This window comes from Taeniopygia guttata, chromosome 1A (assembly GCF_048771995.1).
Source record: "Taeniopygia guttata chromosome 1A, bTaeGut7.mat, whole genome shotgun sequence".
NCBI classification, from domain to species: Eukaryota; Metazoa; Chordata; class Aves; order Passeriformes; family Estrildidae; genus Taeniopygia; species Taeniopygia guttata.
Genome location: NC_133025.1, coordinates 45,450,921 through 45,473,550, shown reverse-complemented (window position 1 = coordinate 45,473,550; position 22,630 = coordinate 45,450,921). Strand labels below are relative to the sequence as shown.

General features: G+C 35.7%; 1 protein-coding gene across 11 annotated transcripts in view; it reads left to right on the top strand.

Annotated features, from left to right (window-relative positions):
• The window catches only part of ANKS1B (ankyrin repeat and sterile alpha motif domain containing 1B), a 404,826-nt gene that overhangs the window by 65,976 nt on the left and 316,220 nt on the right, over positions 1-22,630 (top strand). For 9 of the 11 annotated variants that reach the window (XM_030262159.4, XM_072923255.1, XM_072923243.1 and 6 more), the window contains 3 exons: positions 1,672-1,773; positions 10,054-10,164; positions 13,196-13,371. In XM_030262159.4, the coding sequence (XP_030118019.4) occupies positions 1,672-1,773; positions 10,054-10,164; positions 13,196-13,371 (389 nt within the window). Of the gene's footprint in view, positions 1-1,671; positions 1,774-10,053; positions 10,165-13,195; positions 13,372-22,630 lie in introns of those variants that run through there. The other 2 variants (XM_041713791.2, XM_072923246.1) reach the window with 2 other exon arrangements.

Below are 22,630 nucleotides of genomic sequence, written 5' to 3'. Positions count from 1 at the left end.
ATGACTCAGTGTATGGCACTGTATTTTGAGAATAAATGTATTATGAGAACAAAATGGCTACATAAAATTTTGTTATTCACTCTGAAAGGCAGCCAAGAATATTCTTTGATGTAGAGACCAGAAGATTCATGTTCCCATTTATTTCCTTCACTTAGCTATTCCTAGCATACATACCGTTCTGTTTCTTCATTTCCTGGATAAACTGAGTGCCTGCAAAGAAAGGGGAAGGCACTGTGTCTCTGAGAATTGCATTTGTCCTGAAAGAAAAGAACAGGGATATAAAGTCCAAACAACCCATCTACTGCATAATAAGTTTCAGAATTTTTATAGGTAAATTACTCATCTAGACAACTGTCTTCTCAGGTAAATGGTAAAACCAATGAGAATAAAAACACTTAGAAATAATTTCTTGCAGATCCATGAACTTCCATTACACTGAGGGATCCCATTGGTCTTTATTATCAGTTCTTGTGGTGTTACTTATATATTGCAAAAGAAGGTATATCCTAATTTCAACTAGTGTATCCCTGATCTCAGACCTGTTTTCAGAAAAGAAAATGGTCCTTCCAAGTTGCTCCTCTGTTTGGATGAAAAAGGAGACTGAAAGGGATCTTCACCTGCCGTCAAAAGGCAGGACCTTTTTATTTCCTAAAAAAGGAAGGACTGGAGATCATTACACAAACATAAGAAGTCCTTTAGACCACAGAAAAAGCCCACCTTTTTCAGATTGATACATATTACAGCCTCTACAAGCATACAATTGTCAAGACAGTTGAGTAGAATCTTCACTGTGAACTCCTTCAACCCTAAATACTCTGCACTTCTGCAACTCCCCACCTCCTGCCTTTTGTACCTAACAATCCCCTCTTTTCTAGTTCTGCTTCAAAAAGAGTCAGAAGATGCTATAAGTAACTACTACAATGGAAAGATGTGAGTTGGTGTGTCTGGCCTCTGAAAGTCAGCTGCCACTGCTAAATAGCCCAGTAGTATTTTGGGTTTGATTTCAGTGAGAAAGTTTTGTGTTTCTCACAAAACAAATGGGGAAAATGTCCATTGTTTCCATGGAAACTCCTACAAATGAAAGGTAGAGAATCATGCAGTATCCTGTACAACAGGTTCTGATCCAGGGCAAGCCTCAAACTTAATTCACAGTTGAAGATAAAGTTGTTAGCAGTATGGATGGTCTGTGAGGAAATCCTGTGGCTGTTCATAGTGCCTGTATACTACACATGGATATTTCAGTCTATTCATGGCATGAATTTTGAAAATGTTGACATGAAGTACAACTTTATTAACATATAGATAAAAACTTTTTCAGTCTTGCTCCTGAAACACATACTGGTACTATGGACTAGAAAGGTCCCAATGAATTAAAGCAGTTTGGAGAGAAATGTAGGAAAAACATTCAGAGAATTTCTTGGTTTTACTAAATATCCTTTTCAGGATGGCTGTTTAGGAACAATCTGTTAAAATAATCCCAAACCATCCATGTCACCATGTGAGTTTTAGGCTACTCAAGGTTTAAACAGAAATGTATCCTGTACTTCAGCTGCAATGCAGTTGTAAAACTACTTGCTTTCAATTCGTCAGATAATTCAGTCTGATATAACACATTTATAATCTGAAGCATTTAGGGTTAAATATTCCACCACAGATCCCTTTCTTTTTCAGGAATCGATACCAACATAAAGGACAGTTTGGGTAGAACGGTTTTGGATATACTTAAAGAGCATCCATCTCAGCAGTCTCTTCAAATTGCAGCTCTACTTCAAGGTAAGTCATACTCAATTACACATCTGTTAGAGATAGTAGAGAAATATTATTGTATATAGTAATTTCTACTCTTTAAATGTTTCATTACACAAAGGAGCAGTCTTTTGATTTAAAAAGATGAGTTGAACAACAATAAGTTGTTCAATATCTGAATTTCAGAGTAAACCCTTTCTTTTTTGTGGGCCACTGACATTAGTATGGTGTGTCACTTATAGTCTTTTAACATTCTTCATCACACCATAACATATTGTAACATTTCAATAGCAGTTCCATTAAAGTGTAATGATAACCTACAATTGAAATGCTTGATTTGTAGCAACTAAACGATGGAAAGATGATGACAATTTTTCAAATAATTTCATTATATTCTTCATTTTCCTTAAATTAAAAAAATAATAAACCAGGCAGTATCTTTTGTTATTATAGGAGAAATAATAAGATTTTCACACATGCATTTGTTCTCATTCCCCATCTTACTTTCATGGTGTAAAGTTGATGGAAGTTCATTGTTTACTTCAATCATTTACTCTAGAAGATGGCAGTAAAGTGCTGAAACATGAACTACAACATAACTCAGTGTTAAATGTAATTTCTTCTCTTCTATGGATTTTTTTCCCTACATTTTCAGCTTGGCCTTTCATTAAGTGCATTTGACAGAGGAGGTCCCTGCAGGTATCAGTGCTGCATCTTCATCTGTGTTGATTATTGCCATGATTAAATAAGCCATTTTAATCAGTTCAGTGTTGGTTCTACGCATGAACTAGCTCATGTTACAGGCTCCCTTGTAATTGTAATTTATAAGAGCAATTCTTAGAGAAAAGGAGGTCATGCAACCATACTGTGTCATTTCTTTTCTGAATGAATTCCAAACTAGTTGACCAGCTTCCATAAAGTTTTCCAGTAAGATGATGGGCTTGAAGATACAAAGTTTCTGTAAGTATATTGAAAATTTTGCAGGCTTTAGGAGAGGTATTCCTGTAAGGAGCAGATTCATGTTAGAGCTGAACCAGTTAACAGCTTGCCTTGAGGTCTCCCTCTCTCCCTTCTTCCTATTTTCCTTTGCCTTTTCCCTCAATTCCTCCCTTCCTCCTCCCCTACCTCCACCTACACAATTCCCTGACATATTTTCCATTTACATGAGACTTCAAAGTGACTTGATTTAGTTAACGAACCAATAGTATACAAAATATATATTTATTATACATATGACATAATGAAAAATTATATTAAAAAATCTATACTTTCTGTAGTTTTAATTAGCTTGCCTCCTGTGTGATTCATGTCCCAGAGTTACCTCTGTCCCAGGTAACTGGCAGTAATGTGCATTGAAAAGTGGGGAGGAAGAGGTGTGGGGGGACACAGGACTTCCCCTGTAAGCAGAAGGGAGTTTCTAATTTGAGTCAGACTCAAACGTCAACCTTTAAGTCCTCACAGAACTGCAGCATGAATATACTACCATGTAGAGGAAAAGAAGATTAAAGTCATACTGGAACTTCTTCAGTGGCAGGAAAAGGGTCAGTCAGAGCTCCCACTTTCTTAGACATCCAAATCAATCATCCTTCAGGTATTAATCGAAGATTCATCATAAAATCCCATCACCAAGTAAACTAATTTAATTTTTACTACCTCTTTATTGTTCCCTTTGATCCTTATTGTGACAACCTTGCAGTCTCAACCCCACTGATGAACAATTTTTTCAAGTACCCTTTCTCTATGAGTAATAAAGCACTGCACCCCCCTCTTGTGGGTTTCTCATGTTGATGGATCAGTACCTGCCCTCAGTCTTTACCACACACACAGAGAAAAAGAAATATATTAATTTCAATCCTTTTTGTTGCTGTGACATGAAGTCTTTTTCAGAAATGTACCTTGAAGTATAAAAATGACTGCTTAGTAGTTTCAGCTCTTATTAATGTGATGAAATTGTCTTGTAATGAGCAGCTGTTTATTTTTGCTCTCTGCCTATAATCAGAAGCTATGTGCAAGAATGAAAAATGGTTACAAAGATGCCATTCTGACTCTTAAGACAATATGAGGAGCTCCAACTCACTTGGGGAACTTAGATTATTTTTCAGCAAAATGTTCACTGAATCTTTATCCATCAAAGTTTGAGCTGAAGTTGAAAAAATCAGGAGTGGCAAGACTCAGTACTAGCACTACTGATGATGTAGTTGACCTACCCTCCTCTAAAAAGACAGCTGACTATACTCTTCACTAAAGTGTGGGTATTTATCCTGTTGTAGCTGAAAAATCAATGAAGCACTAGAATTTTTGGAATCCTGAATGTACTATAATTGAGTTTGACTTCAGTGCATAATTAATTCCATGCTAAGAAAGGGCAATTACTAAGAGCGATTTAGTGGCTTCCAAATACATTCCTGTTAAAGCTGCTGTCTTCAGATGGTTGTCTAGAGCAGCTTACAGGGCTCTTTCATGTAGACTTATAGGAAACAGAAATTAAATTAATGATGTCGGACAATTACTGGCCAGATTTTTTTAAGTTTCTTGCTAATTTTCTGCTTTATGCAGACATACTGGCATTGATTTGTTCTTTCACTTTGTTGCCACAATAGACTAAGATTTTATTACCAAGCATTCTCATTAATTTTTTCTGGTTCCCCCTTGCACTGTTCTGAGTGCCGCTTTACAGTTTATAGTATTAACATAGCATAGTATTTGTCCCTGTCACAAAACATTAGCTTCCAAAATATAAAACAAAGTCTGAAAGATGCATATGAACAGGCTGGCAGAAATGGGCAAGGAAATTATGTGACTAGTATTACTGGTGGGCCTGTTATGCAGAGGGGTAACAGAGTTGGAGGAAATGTTTAGAAAGAAAATGAGTTGGCTTTGGGGATATTTATAAGAAACTTCTTTGAAGGAGATAAAAGTAATTTCTGTGTTTAGAAGCAGTTAATGGAGGTGGTAACACTATACCCCATGAGATGATACTAAACCAAATAGGGCTGGTAGCCGCCTGTGAATAAATGCCTTCCCAGAATTTAAGAATTGTAGATAGAAATTGTTCTTCTTATTTTAAAGAATATTTAGAAAACTAATTTTTACAGATTGTAGGTTTGAAGAAACAAGGCCTTTTGCCCATGAGGTTTTAGAAGTGATCCAGCATTCTTGTGATCCTTATTTTACATCTTTTCTCACTATCCTGAGAAAAGCGCAATAGAAATTTCTGCAAAAGTTTTTTTTTTTTTTTTTAATTTTTGTATTTTTTTTTTGTGTTTGCAAAGGCTGTGATCTTTTTTGAGATGTTGCCACATTATGTGATAGAGGGAAAATAAATTAAAATATCACTTTAAAGAGCAGCCTGAAAAAGGCTGAGTAAGCTATGCAACACCTAAATGTTTCTTTTCTGCCTGTTAATTATAGTTGAAATTAATAGAAATGACAGTTCAGATTTTGCTTCTCTGTTTTTTGTGTACGTCACATCAATTTCTGTGTCTTCATCAGGTCTGAGTAGCATTGAGCTCACTTAAAATTACTTATTAGGGTTTAGATTTTTAACATACTAAGGAAGAAATAGCTGTATAAGTATTATGTACTGGAAGAGAACTAGGATACTGTGCCAAGCAAGGCCAGGCTACTGGATGAATTTCGTGGGTGCAGTGAAACAACAGCACTTGGTGCTGAAGCAGTTAACAGTACTGGCACTTAGGGCTTTTATAATTAGGCATTGGAGATAAAAGGGATGTTGCCAAGGGTAGTAGGCCTAAAATTAAACCAACCAGCTGTGTTTTAGTTTCAGCACATGTGAACGTGACGCAGGTGCAAGCTGTACCGTCTTTCAACTCTTTCTCCACAGCCCACTATGCTCTCTACTAGAATCTTGCTCTTTTACTAATTCTAGAAGCAGAATTCTCGTTATTATAAAACAAAGGAGACAGTATATAAACAGATGAAAAATGGTATGAGCCCCAGTAAACCCTGCTGCATAGATAGTATGGAGGGAGATGCAGTGGAAAACTGTTTCCTCTCTTCTGCTGAAGCTGCTTAGGAACATAACGTTGTTTGTACCTGTTACCAAATTATTCATAAATGTAAAATCCATAAGCAGCTGCAGAACCAGAACTCCTTTCTATTCCTCTCTGCTTAAATAACTTTGGTGACATTAGCACCGGCTTTTTTTTTTTTTTTTTTTTTTTTTTTTTTTTTTTTTAAATGTATTCTCTCTCTCTTTCTTTCCTGCTCTTTCTGTGAACAAGTAGATCTTCCATTCCCTTGAGTGCGGAAGGCCAGCCTCACTGGAAGAATGGGATACTTTTTCAGTCAAGGATTTAATTACAGCTACATGGGATGAAAATAATTGAGATCTCAATTTCCCTTCAATGTTTGGTTTTGTTTTTATTTTTTTATTTCTTTTGTTTATGGGTTCATTTTGTTTTGTTTTTCTGGGGACTTTTCAACTTCTTCTGTAGGCACTTGTGCAAAGGCTGTAGAGCACTGACTGCATTCATGAATTAATTTAGCTACTGTTGTTGAGACTGAAAGTTTAGCTGCACCTTTATGTATCTCACAATCATAGGAGTATACTGTTTCTGTTATCTTCCCTGAACACACGCACAAATATGTTTCTTGATTTCAGCTTTCTCTGGGATTCAGCTTAACTTGAATAATTTCGAAATTGTCCTCTGAAATTCAGGAGGCTGAAGTGAACCAGCCTCCATCTCAGCTTGTCTGTCACCTTAGCACACCTGATAATTGTAGGTACCAGTCAGTTTCCTGCTACTGCAGCTGCTTTAAAGAGAGGAGGAATTGGGTCACAAAGCCTCTGGTGGGTTCCTTCCCATGAGGGCAAGTGAACTTGTTTTGGGAGGAGTTTTTTGAAAGCTTCTTGGCTAGGGTAGGACTCAGTGGAGCTGCAGAATCCTCAGAAAAGTTCTGTGAGTATCTTAGGGAGGGCACAGGTTTTTCTGAAGATTGCTACCCTTCAGGAAGATGTGAAGGAGGTGTAAGCACCCATCTGCAGGGATATTGGCTATGGAGGGGACTGGTTTCTGTACAAGTTTTATTTCTCTGATCTAGTTACTTGAAGAGTCTTCTGCTTAAAAAGGTGAGTTTTCATATTTATTTTGTGATCAAATTTGGTTGTTTTTGTTTTTTTTAGAGTTTTAAAAAGCCTTTTGGTCTCCATAGGGAAAAAATGTTCTATGTGAATCTACCGCATGGTATGGCTGAAGTAGGGTATAAAAACAAAAGAAAGAAGATTATACTTAATTTAAAGGAAAATAAGGATTAAAATAACTTGTTTGGGTTTTTTATTTTCCATTAAAATAAAAAGTTTTCTGAGATGAATATAACCATTACTCTAAAAGCTAAGGTTTGTAAACAAAGCAAAACTCTTAACCCTACCAACTCAATGAAAAATTAGGATCTAAGAGGACCTGAAGTTTAAAGCAAGTTGTGCTTTTATACTCCTTGGAAGTTCAGGAGCAGCCCTAGCTGAGCTGGGCCATGCTCTCTTCATGCTGGAGAGGCAGCTGTGTTTCTCTGCTTGTATGTTTAGTCTTTCCCATCTCTTTGGCCTAACCGGTATTACAGAACCTAAGACAGCTGAAGTTCCAGCTGTTTGAACTTCCCGGAGCTTATTCCCTTATTAAGTTATATTCCCCACTGTTCTTATTTCCACTGCTGTGTATGTATGTAATACTTTTATGGTATTGCTTTTTGTGTACAGGGTCCAACTTGGCTTGAGTGGGACTTTGACAAAATCTGGTAACTTCAGAAAAAAATCCTACTAAACAAAGTTTTTTGAACTCTTAGTATTAAGAGCCAAAGTAGTCCTACTTTACACTGAGCTGTAAAATTTATTCTGGGTAAGGTGAAGTAGTACTTTTACAGAAGTAATATAGTCCATTGTCCCATCATGAATTTGACAGGTTGTGTCCTAAACAGCCTTGACTCTCCCCTGTGGTAGGAATGATGATTTTTTTTCTTAAGTTGTGTGAAACCACAGATGGGGACACTTCTGGTCATGAAGTGGCATAAGTCACTAAACTTAGTTTTGTTCTGAATTCTCTTTTTGCTTTGAGAAAAATGATCCACCCCTGACCACTTGAGCAGTCTCTCAAGCACTCAGCAGTGAGTAAGTTTGGACAAGATTTGAAGATGGATTCCTAGCCAGCTGCAGGTGATTAGAATGCAGCTGCTGGTGAAAGGATCCGGTGCTTTTGTGTGTTTTTCTTTTGCTTTTGGTATAGATCACCTGTTCTGTGTCTCTTTCTCTGACAGTATTATGGGTAAGTATACCTTTACCAAGACTATAAGCCTCTTTGAACTGAGGCCCTGTCTTTATCTCGTATATATTTGCTAGAGTTTTCAGTAGCGTAAACCAAGTTAGGAGTAGTAGTCCCACAAAAGCCCAGTTTCAAGGGTTGCACCCTCAGAACATTGGCATGCTGCCAGCCTGTTGTAGGCCTTTTGTGCCATACCTTGCGAGAGCCAGCTGTAAAGGTTTTCTGGAAGGAACTATGTGTTTTTCAAAGTAAGTATTTAAGACTTATGTTGAACTTGGGATTTCCTCTTCAGAACTAGCCTCCAGGAGGTAAGTGCATTGGTCTGGAAGTGGGGACTGATAAAGAACAAAAATAGAGAATTATTTTAAAACCAGAGTCTTGTGTGATTATGTGACAACAAGGTTAGAGTTCTTCACAATAGCTCCTTCATTTCCTCTGCTAATTATAGCTGTACTAATCTAATAATTGTAACATTCGCCTAATAGAATTACATTTCCTTTTGGACAGTTGCATAATTACCTAGCAAACATTATTCATACATGAGTTTCTATTTTCTTTTAGTTTTCTTTGGGTATGGCTTGCTTTTTCTCTTATCCCCATCTTGCACATTAACTTGACAAATACTATCACTGACAGAGCTGGAAAACATTTCAGAGCATTTTGTCATGGTGTTAGTTTTCTCATGGACTCCTACAGTTCATCTTTGCTTTCAGACCCACACACACAGAATTTTCATATGATGAAATTTATGACAGATTATGCCAGGGACCACTGCCAGTCATTAAACTTAATATATGGCTCTTTCAAATCATACAATTCTTTTAAAAAAATACCCCAACAATCTGCAAAGTATTTTGAAACTGCATGCTGTTCTATGCCATTTCCAATTTCAATTTCTCAAATGTCTTTTTTATCACAGATTGTATTTGGGTTTTGGGATTTGTTATTTAATCATGAGTAACAGCAAGCTAAACAAGTGCATTGTAGACTGTAGAAATTAAATCAGGGAGATTTCACTTCCCAGAAACTCCTTAGTCCTTCAGTGTGATATTGATGAAAGATGTTATTGTACTTTGGTGCTCTGTGTTGCAACATATGCTATTGTGGTTGCTATCCATATCACAATGAAACTATTTAAACAATTTCATAAGCTCAAGAAAATGCAGATGCAGAATAACTGCCCAAATTGAGAACCAGTTACTCTGCTGGGAAAAAAAAACCCTGCCATTATGGCATAAATCAATTTCTTATTTATTATTACACTGCAATTCATTAATATTTTGGTCTTCCATTGAGGTAGCTTGTGTAGAAAAGCACATGAAAACAATGTAGATATTTATAAGAAAAGAACATTAATGAAATTGAAGTTTAGCATATTCATTATTTCATGTTTTTCTGGTTTTTTATACATTGCTGCAAACGTGTGGCAAGGGAAGTTTTAAGGAAAAAACCAGAAATTTCAGCACACTGCTTTTTAGACTGCTATTTTAAACTAAATTTTCAGATTTGCTTTTAGTTTTTCCTCATGTACTATATCTGTGCTGCAAGCAGAGTGTTTGGCTTTCTAAGCAATATCAATGTTTGTATGTGTTGTGAACATCCTGAATATCTTGACAAAAAACTCTCCACAAACTTAGAATAAAAGTCTCTTTTAACTGTAATAATGTAATAGAACAGTTATGTTGATATTTCAAGGAGACAAGAAAAACACATTACCCTTACAATGAGATTTCTGTAGCTGTTTCCACAAATTGGAGGACTGGCCATTTCAGTGTTTTACAGTACTTTCAACAAATGACTGCCTTGCAGCAGTGTTTATGAATAATTATTTTTAGAAGGTTGTAATAGTAATGTTTGCCAATGACAATATTAATTTTTATAATAATGTTATTATTATGAATAATAATTATTACAGGGTTGTAATATGAAAATTTGAAAAGTCTTTCATGAAAAATGAAGTAGCAAATATACTTGATTGAAATAACCCCCCTTTATTCAGATTTTTAAGTGTATTTGTATCTTTAACTTGCAGAATATATGGAAACAGGAAATGCAAGTATTTCAGAGGAATGCCCACTGGAATGTGCAGAACATCAGTCTTGCGTTTTGTCCCCAGAAGTTCCTCCATCTCCAAAGGCTAAAAGTAAATACGTGTACTCTGTGAATGCAAAAGCTGTACTGAATTTCTCTGTAACATTAACATTCATACAAGCTTACAAAGTGGAAAAAAAATTAAGAAAGTTATTGATAATCAAGTATGTTTTTTTTCCTACCATGAATCACCTATGACTCTATAATCCATATGATCTAGAAAAGCAAGGAACTGTAGTCTCAGAAAGGACAAATCACTAATGGTTTGCAATGTACTGCATTGTTTGATCTTACGTATTTTTAATTTATCTGACCTTATCCATTGCATAAGCAAGCAAAACAAAAATACTAAATATGTTTAAATACTCTGCAGGTATTGTTTGCATTTGGGTTAAAAATTGAATTTACTTCATCTTCTCCAATGAGCTCAACTACCAGTTGTTTCATATTTGGAAGCCTCTTTCAAAGGTCACAAATGTACTGCTCTTCCATTTGTCTTCTAACACAGCTTTCATACACTGTAGCAGCCACTTGTGTGCATGTGCTTTCATTTTGTGTTCTGATTCACCATTTCCACACGACAGCCACTAAAACAGGGCATTTCCTGAGTGTGGTGTCTTTCATGAAAGTCATCCTCCTGTAGAACCAAACCTGACTTCTGCCTTCATTAATCTTCCAGAGTGAATGTAATGGACTGCTGGCAAATAACTGAGCCTGTCCTTGGTTTTTTTGTGTGAGTTGTGGTGTTATTTTGCTTTGTAGTGATTTTTTGCGTTTGTTGGGGTTTTTTGTTGGGTGTTTTTGGTCTTTGTTTAGCATGTTCTTTTTTTCTTTAACATGTTCACTGGGAGAGTTTTTATTCATGAGAGAATAAAGCTTCCTAATGCATGTCAGGTAATGATCTTCAGGGTAATAGTGAACAAATCCTGTAGTTCCAGTAATATTTCCCATTGGGGTACTTACACATATGTGGTGTGTGAAGATAAATAGCTCCTTTGAGATTAGCAGGATCGTGAAGCCAAATGTGATAGAAAAGTCTGTCCTGAAATTAAGTAGCAAATATTTTTAAAATATGTTGTACTTTTTAACAATAAGGTCATGATCTTGCATTCCTTATTTCCTCTTACAAGGCATAAATAATGTATACCATACTAGCTGTCTTTTGCTTGTCTATTATGTTATCTGAAACTAAAGGAGAGAAATCATACTTGATCATGCTTCCCATCCATCTGTCTGCCATTCACTGACAATCTAATTTCAGATAATTTAAACCAACTTTGGAAAAGGATTAGCAGTATCAATTACCTTTCTGTGACTTTCATGAAAATAGGGAGCTGGATAGAGGTGAAAGACCCTAATTAGTACCTGCCCTGAAAGAAATAGGCAAAATCTGTCTTTTATATATTCTGGCTGCAATCAGCCAGTCAACTGGTACACTCTCACCCAGGTCAGTCCAGTTTTGTCACACAGAGCTCGTTCTTGCCCAGTAAGAAATACTGCAGGCCATATGTGGGAGAATGTGGGACTGGGGACATGAACATAGTTTTGTAGGAAGCAGTAGTTCTGGTTCTTTATAGCACAATGTATAATGATTTTAGAATAGTTTTTAATATTTAGGTATTTTACTTCCAATTTTTAGTTATAATATGAATCTGTAATAATTTACATTTTCTAATTAAAAAGCAGAATGTAAATAAACCTGATTATAATTTTGCATAATTTACAAGTTTTCGTGCAAAGCTACCATTGACTAAGAGTAGCGAGAGTTTGGAATGCAAAATTTCTGTTCGATTTTAAAAAGCAATTAAATGCTTTTAATTATCAACTTATGTTCTTTTCTCTGAAAATTTTGGTAATAAGTGGACATGGTTATACTTTAAATATTGAGTATTTGTGTTTACTTAGTGTAGCAAACAGTAACTATGAAAAAAATGAAACAGAGCTCTAGACCAAGCAGATACAATTTTATCAGTGGATTCTGTAGTTATGTGAGTATACTTAAGTGTGTTTTATGTATGCTGAGCTTAATATGCTCACTCTGTTTTTCCTTTTCAGCATTTTATTTCCAAAGATAGAATAGCATGGAAGCATCTGTATTTTATCAAGTCTAAGCACTGCAGTTTCCACCAATATGACTGTTGTAAACCTAGTTAAAAAAAGGGGTTTCTTACTTGCTCTTGGAAACTCTTGGCCTTTTTCATTTTTCATTGCTATTACTAAAGGTAGCTGTATAACACACACAGAGTACATAATCAGAACCCAATGTGGTAATGAGTATCTTTTCAGTCTGTGGAGGCCTTGGTACTGCCACTGGATTATTTGCAGAATGGTTAGCACCGAGTGTGATTCTAGTACTTATTACTACCACTATTTCCAATAGTGGTCCTCAGTATAGACATAGAAAGCCTATTGTCTTGCTGTTCTGGCAGATTTCTTAACTAAAGAAATCTGATAAATTAAGGAGAAAACATGAAACAGTGCAGAAAGCACTAAATGTGAGTTTCTAATAGACTGCTGTAGGAAGACATGTTTTAACTCATGTGTAGGGTTTGCCCAGTATATTCTTCCACTATTCCATTTAATCCTGGGAGAGTGAGAAAGAATTATTCATAAAGCATAGCTGCTTTGATGGGGGAGACATGCATTCTTAGTCACTCACAGTTTACAGATCTTACGTAGTGTATTAATTAATTACAGCAGCAAACAGTAACCCAGTGCAGAGTATGGATTTTGTATGTTTGTAGAAACTTTCCTTTCCTGGATTAATTTAACACTCTCGAGTAGTTGCTATTTCTATAAATTTTCAGGATTAGAAAACTAGAAAGGGTAAGTATGTATTCATCCTAATTAAATGCAAGGTGTAGGGAAATGCAGAAGTATGTAGATTGCCTCAAGCAAATTCCTTGCCTGGAACAAGATACTATTATTTTTGAGCAGAGAATAGTGCATGAAGATCATTGTTTAGAAGATAAGGTATGGAAAATAACAGATAATAATAAAGTTTAAAGAATGTGCATTTCCTTTTTAGGCATAAATTACCCCACTATTCTAATTACTGACTAATGGTGTGTCTGTTTTTAAAGGTGAAGCTGTGACTGGAGAATTGTCAAAGCTCTTAGATGAAATCAAATTGTGCCAAGAAAAGGAATACTCTTTTGAAGATCTGTCTCATACACTATCAGACCATTATCTGGAAAATTTTAGTAAAGTATCAGAGGAAGATCTTATGACCAGTGGAAGCCAAACCAAGCTTAATGTAGTAAGTAAGATGGAATACAAGGACAATGTATTCAGTTACATCTGATTTATTTATAGCACATCCAAGAAAGAAATAATAAGAGTGAGACTAGTACAAGGTTAACATTATAATAATAAAAAAAAAATGTGCATCTTACAGATTTAGAATGTAATGTTCACTTCATTTCTCAAAGGTATTGCTTACCACACCTCAGAATGGCTTTTTATGTCACCACCATTACATTTAGGTTACTTATTTTGAGCATGATGAGGGCAAGGAAGGGGTTTGTTTGTGGACTCAGTGGAGGATCAGTATGTTCAATACTCTACCGAATAATAAATATTAACAGAATCTGATAATCTGATATGTCCCCAAAAGAACCGGCTAAGCATCCTCGGTTATTTTTCTTCTACATTTCATTATTATATAGCTTTCTTAGTAGCCTAATGGTATTGAAGACTGAATTTCTAATACAGAAAATTGTGGTTGTGATACTTCAGTGATTTCCAACGACAGTTGAAGATAACGTCATTGCTAATAATATTATTAATAAAGTACTCTATGATTAATTTTTTCTTTACTGTAACAAGGCTTTTTTTTTTTTTTTTTTTAATTGAATTCTCTTCCTCAGTAGGTTTCCTGATTTCAGCTGGTTTAAGCTTAAACTTTAACCATGACACTAAATAAATGTGATTGCCCTGGGAATAAAGCAGAGAACAAAGGAAAACTGCTAAGTTCTAAATTTAAGTTAATGTTTTTCATAAGTTAAGAAAAATTATGCTTATTTATGCGAGGAAAACCATGGCAAGTTAAAGACTTTCATGTTTTGTAGGATTTATGATGACATATAGAGACAAAATGAGATTTACAAAGATGCATAGCTACCCTGAAATGCAGTAGATGCTTTTGTAAAGCCCTTCTAGATGTTTGAATGTTTAGATGCATAACTCACATTGAACTCAATTTGAACAAGATACTAATCCCATTTAATCATTTTCAGACACTTGTCTAGTGTCTCTCTGAATTTAGGTGCTAACTGCTATTTAAATCTTCTCAGCTGCTGTTTTGCAGAAAATGTATTCCATATAAATCCATCTGTTCAGGCCTAAATGAAGTACAATGTGAATAGAAAGTATTCAGACGCTAAATCTGTAATTTCTGTGGCAGGGAAATATAAAGGTACATTAGGCAATATACTTTTTAGATATTTCATATATTTTATATTGAACTAGATGTGGAAACAAATCTTCAAAACTGGGGACTGTTTGAAGCATTTTATGGTACTTTCCTGCTGGGGCATCCAGCTTTTCTTTTAGAGAAAACTGTAGTCAGGATGATGGGTGTGCACTCCCAACATGAAGTTAGGATGGAGGGCAGAATACATTTTCCCCTGCAGCAAACCCAGCTATACAGATCTGTATGGAGAGGACTCTGTTGTGATGTGAGATTTTCCTGTTTGTTCTAAAGCGTCCATTTAATTTTTTAATGTATTTTAGAGTTATTCAGTCTGTTCCATTGCTACCTAGCATCCTTGCATAAATAAAATGAAAGTTGCTTCCATTTTGGGTGGGTGTTGCCTTCCCTTTAGGTTCACTGTGTAGTACATGGGTGATATGAAAATCCACATGCTCTGTAAGGGGCCACAAGAGAGTAATTGGGAAGAAACACTAAAGTGAAGAGTTATCTTAAGCTCTGAAAATGACTGCAAAGGTGAATGCTGCTGTGGGTCTCAGATTCAGTCAAAGAAATTGAGAGTTTCTAGCCAGGCAAAAGCCTGGGAAAGAGCTGTAAAAGAATGTAAATAATTCTTTATCTTTCTTGTTCTCACACTGTTTATAGTTAAGTTCTGTCACTGTGCGTCAAGCACTCTGAACCAATGTTGTTGGTTGTTTTCACTTTAGGACCAATGGATTTAACATTTGCAAAGCTCTGTATAAAAGAGCAGTTTATTTTGAATAAATCGGAGTTTTACTCGCAGCAGCCTTCTGAGTGAGTCTTCTCATTCCCGTCCTGCCTCGACAGCGACATGCTGCCAAACTGCTCTGGGGGCAGGACCAGCAAGTGTAGTCAAGGCAGATGTGTGACAGTACAGTGATGACTGAAGAAACTTAAATGAATATTTATGTATAAGAATGTGAAGATAATAGAAAGAAGAGAAGATGCATATATATGTGGAGAGTCAGAAATAGATTCCTTGGATATATATTAAAGAAGAGCGATTCTTGCAGCTTTATCTGACTTAACTCTTCTCCTCCATGGGAAGCTTCTGTAAGAATCTCAGTAGGTTAAGTGGGTTCTTTTCTGTTGTCTGCATTTATTCACCTCACATTTCCTTCTAGTGCACATGTCAAGACCCTTTGAAAGTATGGGCAGCACGGGACAGCCTGTGGAGTCTGCCTGGAGCACAGACTCTTTCTGCCTGCTGGACTGAGTGTTGCCTTTCTCGGTTATCAGCTCCAGCAGAGGGCTGGAACCACACCTGGTGTGCTTCCACAAAGGAGCAGTTACTTCAGGTTCCTATCAGCAGATTTTTCCTAACTTTCATTTCTGGCTGCTCTGGCATCAGCTGTGAAGAGGGGCAGAAGTTAGCTCCCTGTTGATAATGTGTTAGGTGGTGCCATTTCCTGAACTAATGTCGATCCCAGAGACAATGACTGTTGAAGGCTTTTCAACTTCATGTAGTTCAGCAATCTGAAAAGTTTCCAAATCCCAAGTCATGCCACATGGTGACCCTTAGGGAGATTCTGCAAAGGCTGTGTTGAGACATCTGAATTTTTTGCATCATGCTATTGTTCAGAGAAACAGGGGGCCGAGACTGGGGAATTTCTGATTTGAATAGTAACTTGTGGATCATAAACTTAGGAAGCTGGAGCAAGAAGCATCAGGAGCCACCTCCCGAGGATACATGGGCTTGGGAAAGAGAAGGCATCAGAAAGCAGAGTGTATTTAAAAGCATTTTTTTTTAACAATTGGCTCTTTTCAGGAGGGCCAAAACTGCTGTGGATAAATGAGGTTATGGTTGATTTGGGGCTGCAGAAAGGAGTTTCTGTCTACCCAGAATGCACAGCCTGGAATTCTGTCCTAAATTTTAACTGCCAACCTCTGTTGTTTGAAACAGTGGGGCTCACAGTTTTTGTTTAGTGTAAGGGTAGTGTGAATGTCTGCTTTTTAATACAATAACATGACAGTAAAGGCTTCATCTGGAAAAGTAGTGTCCAATTCTATCCATGGCATAGGGGTGAATTTCAGCACTGGCTTTATAGTCACCCAGATAAAGTATGGATCATCAAGCTGTGATCCCTTCTAGTATTGTTTCTGCATTGTACAGCCACTGGAAAAATACCAGTGCAATCTGGAGAGCAAGACTTTGGATGCCTTGTTCACAGGCACGTTCTATTCCTTTTCTGGTCTTAGGCATCTTGCTTGGTTTGTTGCTCCATGATACAGCACGTGTAGAATTCTATGCTTTCTTTGAAAGAAGTGGGTTGGAAGTCTTTTAAGTCAAGGACAGAATTGAATCCATTCCTCCATTTGCTGGGTTATTAGACAGGTAGTCATCCAACAACATAAGAAGTTGTTCTGGAATATTTGTAGTAAGAAACTATTTCTTTTCATCAAATTTTGCATTGAAAACAATACATGTTTTTATTACTTTATATGCTTCTATTGGCCAGGTGTGTGATTTGTAACAAGGCATTAAAACCCCAGAGATTTATGTCCTTACAGTATTTTCAAGTCAAAAAGGAAGCAGAGTTTGCACAGCTCTGAGATTAGGTGGAAAAAAATAACAAAAAGAGAAAAGAAACTGTTTGGTTTAGTCTTCCGAGTTCCAAATTACTAATCAGCTTTGACTCTTAAATTTCCTTGGGACATGGAGGAGGTGACTAGGAAAATTGATGAGGATCTCGGGGACTAGACGGCATGACATCTGGGAGAGTACAATGGCGCAGTAAGTAGAAGTAAGGACAGTAACAGTAGACCCATAATGTAGACATGAATAGCAACAGATCTGGAAATGAGTGAAAATATCCCCACAGGATTCTTCCCTTACAGAAGTTAAAAGGGGAACTGTGACAGAAGAGCAGATTGTCTTAGCTTCCTGAATGGGAGGGAACAATTAATGAAGAGGGAGGAAAAGACTGAATGCTGAACAGCAGAAAGTCAGATGAGGGAAAGTTAATGTTATCTTTCAATTTGAAGAGTACATTATAAAGGATAAACTAAAGGAAGTCAAAGCTGCACTGGAAATGTCATAATTTAAAGGTTTTCTTTTGCCACTCTGGCTGTGTTTGGTGTGCTGTCATGCAAAATATTAATGCCATATTTCCTAGTCTGTCTTTACCAGTCATTAAAACATGTACATTACAACATAGCATGCAATGAGGCCCTGTTCATTGTCTCCACAAAATTAAAGGCCAGATTGAGTACAGTTTTGCAATTCTACTTGAGGGAGAGCTCCAAAAGGCATTCTTATAACTATGCATCCTTTTAGTTGTAATTCCTAGTATTTCTTAATGACTTGTATGCTGGGTGGGGTTGATGATTGATTCATAGATTTGTGTCTCCAGTTCCTGTCTTTGTTTTTCCCATTTTGGTTTTTGTGACTCGAATGTACTTTTTAGTTGACCTATGTATGCAAAGTCTTGGAAAGCCCTGACTGGTGCTGCACAGGCAAGCTTGGGAAGCTTTTTACTTGTGTATTGCTCAGTGATGACATACTACAGTTTTTCTATGTTCCCTAGATAAAAATCTTCCAAAAAAACTAGAGTTTGACTGTTCAGTGAGTCAGAAAAGAAACTGTGCTTCAAAACATATTTCAAAAAACATTATGTGAAAAAAAAATATAGGAAAGTCCTTGATTTTATCACAGTTCAGTTAACTAAGATGTTTCCTTTTCAAGCTGAATTAAGTGTGATTGCAGTTTCAGGTTTGGTTTGGTTTTTTTTTTCAGTATAATTTAAAAAAAAATATTTGTTTTCCAATAGATGGCAGTCTGGTTCAGTAATTTCAAGAACAAAAGCAACCATCTTATATAAGAGTTTTCCAACTTTTTTCATTGCTGCGTTAAAATTGTGCATTTTAACACAGTTGATAGTCCAAACTGCTTCAAAATGAACACCTTAAATTCCTCTAGGAGAAAAATTTACGAAACATCATGACATACATTTAAGCTACAGACTAAAACATCAGGACTAAATTTAGATGTGTATCATGGCATGAGGTCACACACCAAGTGTGCATTCAAAGAATCTGTGTGAATTGAACAGCAAGCAAGAAAATTTAAGTAGGTATAGTGTACAAAGCAGGGATCCAGAAAAATTAAGTGTGTCAGGAAAATGAACAGAAGACTGTCAAAATGTGTATTGTGAGAATCCTGAGCTCCAGCAAGAAAATTGCTTTAGAGTCCTCTGTGCATTCTAAGATCATTACCAGTTTCCTGTCAGGTGTGAGATTCCTGTGTATGTATTCATGTCAGGACAAGTAATTCTAATTGTATTTTTAAACACAGAAACACACCATCTGTATTGCAATGTATTTGCACATTGTGTTCTTTGAAAATATAATATCAGAAAATGAAAATATGGGCTTTTTGTACGAAATGCCTATGGATATCAAAGAATATTTTACTTTTTACTTGCTTCAGATAACCTGTGACTGCAAAACAAAAATAGGGATTAAGAACTTCTCCACTTGTGTGTATATACATTTGCTAGGCGTACATATTGGATACAATAAATCTCAGACTTTTTCTTTCATAAACTCGATGTTTTATTTGAAAAATACTTTCCTAAAATTGTCTCTTAAAAAGGCTTCATCTTACTCTGTATTCAAAAGGTTATTTCTGTCCTTATTTTGAAAAGTGTGGTTTCCTTTTCATGTAGAAACTATATCTATTCCATATTTTTTTAGAATTCCTGAGTTATTTTAAACTAAAACTAATTTTAAAATGTGCCACTTCAATAGAACTGAGGCTCCAAATTGAAGTATATTCTTCAGAACAGTCTCTTTAATCTTGTGTCGTAGGTGGTTGCTTGCGATGTTTGCTTTTACATTTATTCTGTTGTGTTCAGGAGCATAATAAAAAAATGGTGTTATCGCTTTTCAAGTGCAAATGGAATATCTTACTGTCTTTGGATTTGTGACACGAGTTTAGATTAAAGAAACAGTTCTTGAGAATTTTCTGTTCTTAAAGGCTGAGTATATGTCAAGGGATTTTGCTTAATTACACGTCATAAATGCTGAGAAACTTAAGATGCCCCTAACATATTTTTTTTTTTAACTGAGGATAGTAAAACTGTGTAGTAACTGCACTAGACAGGGATTTCACAGAAGTGGCAGCAGCATATCTGTTTAAATTTAATGTGGTTATATAATAGATAATAAAGGCTGGCAGCAGTAATTTAAATAGAAACATGAGGAAAGGTTCTGTGTAGTCTCAGGGAAAAGATTTGGATTTCATCACAGGCATATAAATGTCAGTTTCTGCTTAATTCTGTCATCCAGAATGAGAAGTCGATATTTGTGCATGTTGAGAGAGTGGAAAAAAATATACGTAAAAATATAATAACTTTGCTGAAAACAGTGATGGTACATATTCAGAGATACAGTTTTTACTCTTATATCATAATATCAAGAAGATGAGGCTATATAACAGCAATAAAACTCTAATCATGTCTGGTTTATATCTAAGGAGAGATTCAAAAGCATAGGATTATGTGGTTTTGAAAGAAGTTGACTAAAAGAATATATGAGGGTAGATAAAATTTATGCATGTTTTTGCAGAAGTCAATTATTCTAATTAGTTTTCTTTTTTCTAAGGAAAAGAACAATTATTTTTTTATTAAAGACACAATTTAAAAAAAATCATTTCACAAAATAATTGCTAGAACTTGTTGAAGAATATTGAAGTAAACTATTTAGTATCATTATTCAAGAATACTGTTTCGGTTTTACTTTTAATATAACATTTAAATAAATAATGGCTGGATTGAAATAAAATAGCTCAGAGTGACCAAACATGCTTGAGTAAAATAATTGCTGTCTTGAGCCTTTAAAAACACCGGACGCTTGCATGCATGCATTATTGAGAGAGGGATACAAAATTTCACGGAAAATTGATGATGAGCAAGCCAGAAGTATGTACAATGGCTTACTAATGAGGATACAGTAAAAACACCTTCCAAAATATTTTGGTTTCTTATTCATTAGGGAATAGTAAGATAATCAGGCCTGATTTTGTAGGGCTTCAAGGACAGAAACCGATACATTTAAAATTATTTCATATAATAACATTTGGTGAATTTGATAATAAAACTTCCATGCGTTTTGCAGGTATTTATGATGTATTAAAAAAGGGAAGAGAATTCTATTGAGAGACAGTGTTTGGAAGATTGTTGCTTTACTGAATTCCTTTTTTATTATAGTGTTAGATAATTTAAGTATTGCTAAATTCTGATGTTGCAAGAATTTTGCATTACGTTGCTCTTTCACCCAGTTCAGTTATGAATCCTATTTTGCAAGCATATACTGACTCTTATTTCTATGGGAAATAAAAGTATGAAGGCCCTCTCTCCCAGGGTATGTAAACATAACTTTTTGAAATTCCCTTGTTGAAAAGGTTTACCCACACTCTGAAGATTATATAACTTTCAAAATTTATTTTAAAAGCTAACACCCAACTAAAAACCATCTGCTACTACAAATTTCTAGTGCACAATGTAGTATTTCTTACTGAGAACTGTTGCTGCTTTTAATTTTTTTCATTAGATATTTATAATGGGACATCCAGTACCAAACATCCGCTTGGTCAACGTGGAATTACATACTTTCCATAAACTGAAATTATTTCTAAATTCTGTTTAAACTTGAGCTGGGGATAGCAGAGAAGCCGAGGGAAACCAACTGGATAGAAATTTTTGGCCTCTCCTAGTCAATGGGGGTTCAGACGTTCGAAACATATCCTTTCCTAACCTGTGTTCTGTAGCTATTAAAAGAGATTCTATTCTGTATCTGTAGGTTAGGCTCTGCTTCAGCACGGTACTGTGAAAATTTATGTTAGAGGGGTCCCTAATAGCAGCTATATGGAACTCTGTGCAGAATAATTTGTCTGGTATCATGCTTCACAGCCAACTAAATTAGCCTGCAGCTCCCTGCTGCTGTGATTTTGGGTAGAAGGATTGCTAGCCAATCCTCCAGTGAGCTGCACAGACCTACCCTGTGAGAAAGCTAGTGCTTGTTTAAGAATATAAAATCTCAAAACATGACAACATTTAGTATGATTTAAACTACATGGAGTTTAGTATAACTAGGGGAATGTGCTGGCCAAACCAGCAGTCAATTTAATTTGCATTAAAAAGTACCTACTCTTTTTTTCCACTAGAATGATTTTCTGGAATATTTAAGCAGTCTGTGCAATTATGTGTGTGTGGCAAATTCCTTGACTATCAGGTACTAGCAGGAAAATAGCTTACAGACAAATGCATCTCTCTGAATGCTGTTATGTGTTCAGCTTGCAGTGGTGAAGCCTAAAGGTATCTAATCCTTTTGCTCCAGTCTGTCACATTGTTTACCACCATGTAAAACCCTGTATTGCTGTTTTTCAGAATGTGTGCTCTAGACACAGGCGTTTTCTCTTATTGGCTGAGTATATGCTTCCATTTATTCTTATATGGTAAAATCTGATAGAGTAGAAAAGAACAAATGCTTTGTGCACACCCTCCATAATTTGCAATATTTCAGGCTTGTTATTTCTTAAAGCTTTCTTTTTCCTGACTAAGTAATCTTAGCATTTTCAAGTTTATTTTGTATTTCCATGCTGCCAAGCACTTTTGCTTACCCTGCTGTGGACCCTTTCATCTCAGCTGAATTTGTTATGTAAGGATCTTGGATATGAGTTTAGAATTTTTTCCATATAAAGTAGTTATAATACAAGCTTTTCAGATCAAAGAGCTTGTTTTTCTGTATGGTTATAAAGCCGTGTGTAAATTTGGGGTGCTGTGGCAATGATTAGTAAAATTTTGTCTACGCAAATATTCTGTTTGATAGCTAGTTTTTATTAAATTGACTACAGTAGATTTTTTTTTTTACAAGGACAATTTTAGTTCAATACTGAGCACATATGTAATTTGAAGAGTCGTGTCTGTTTCATTATACTTAGTTGAGCACCAAAGATATCTACTAATCTCAGCAGGATTAGACAAGATCTGAGGACTTTCTCAGAACTCATCCTGAAATCATCTTCCCAATATGAAATGTATTTGTTTGCATTAAATATCTTTTT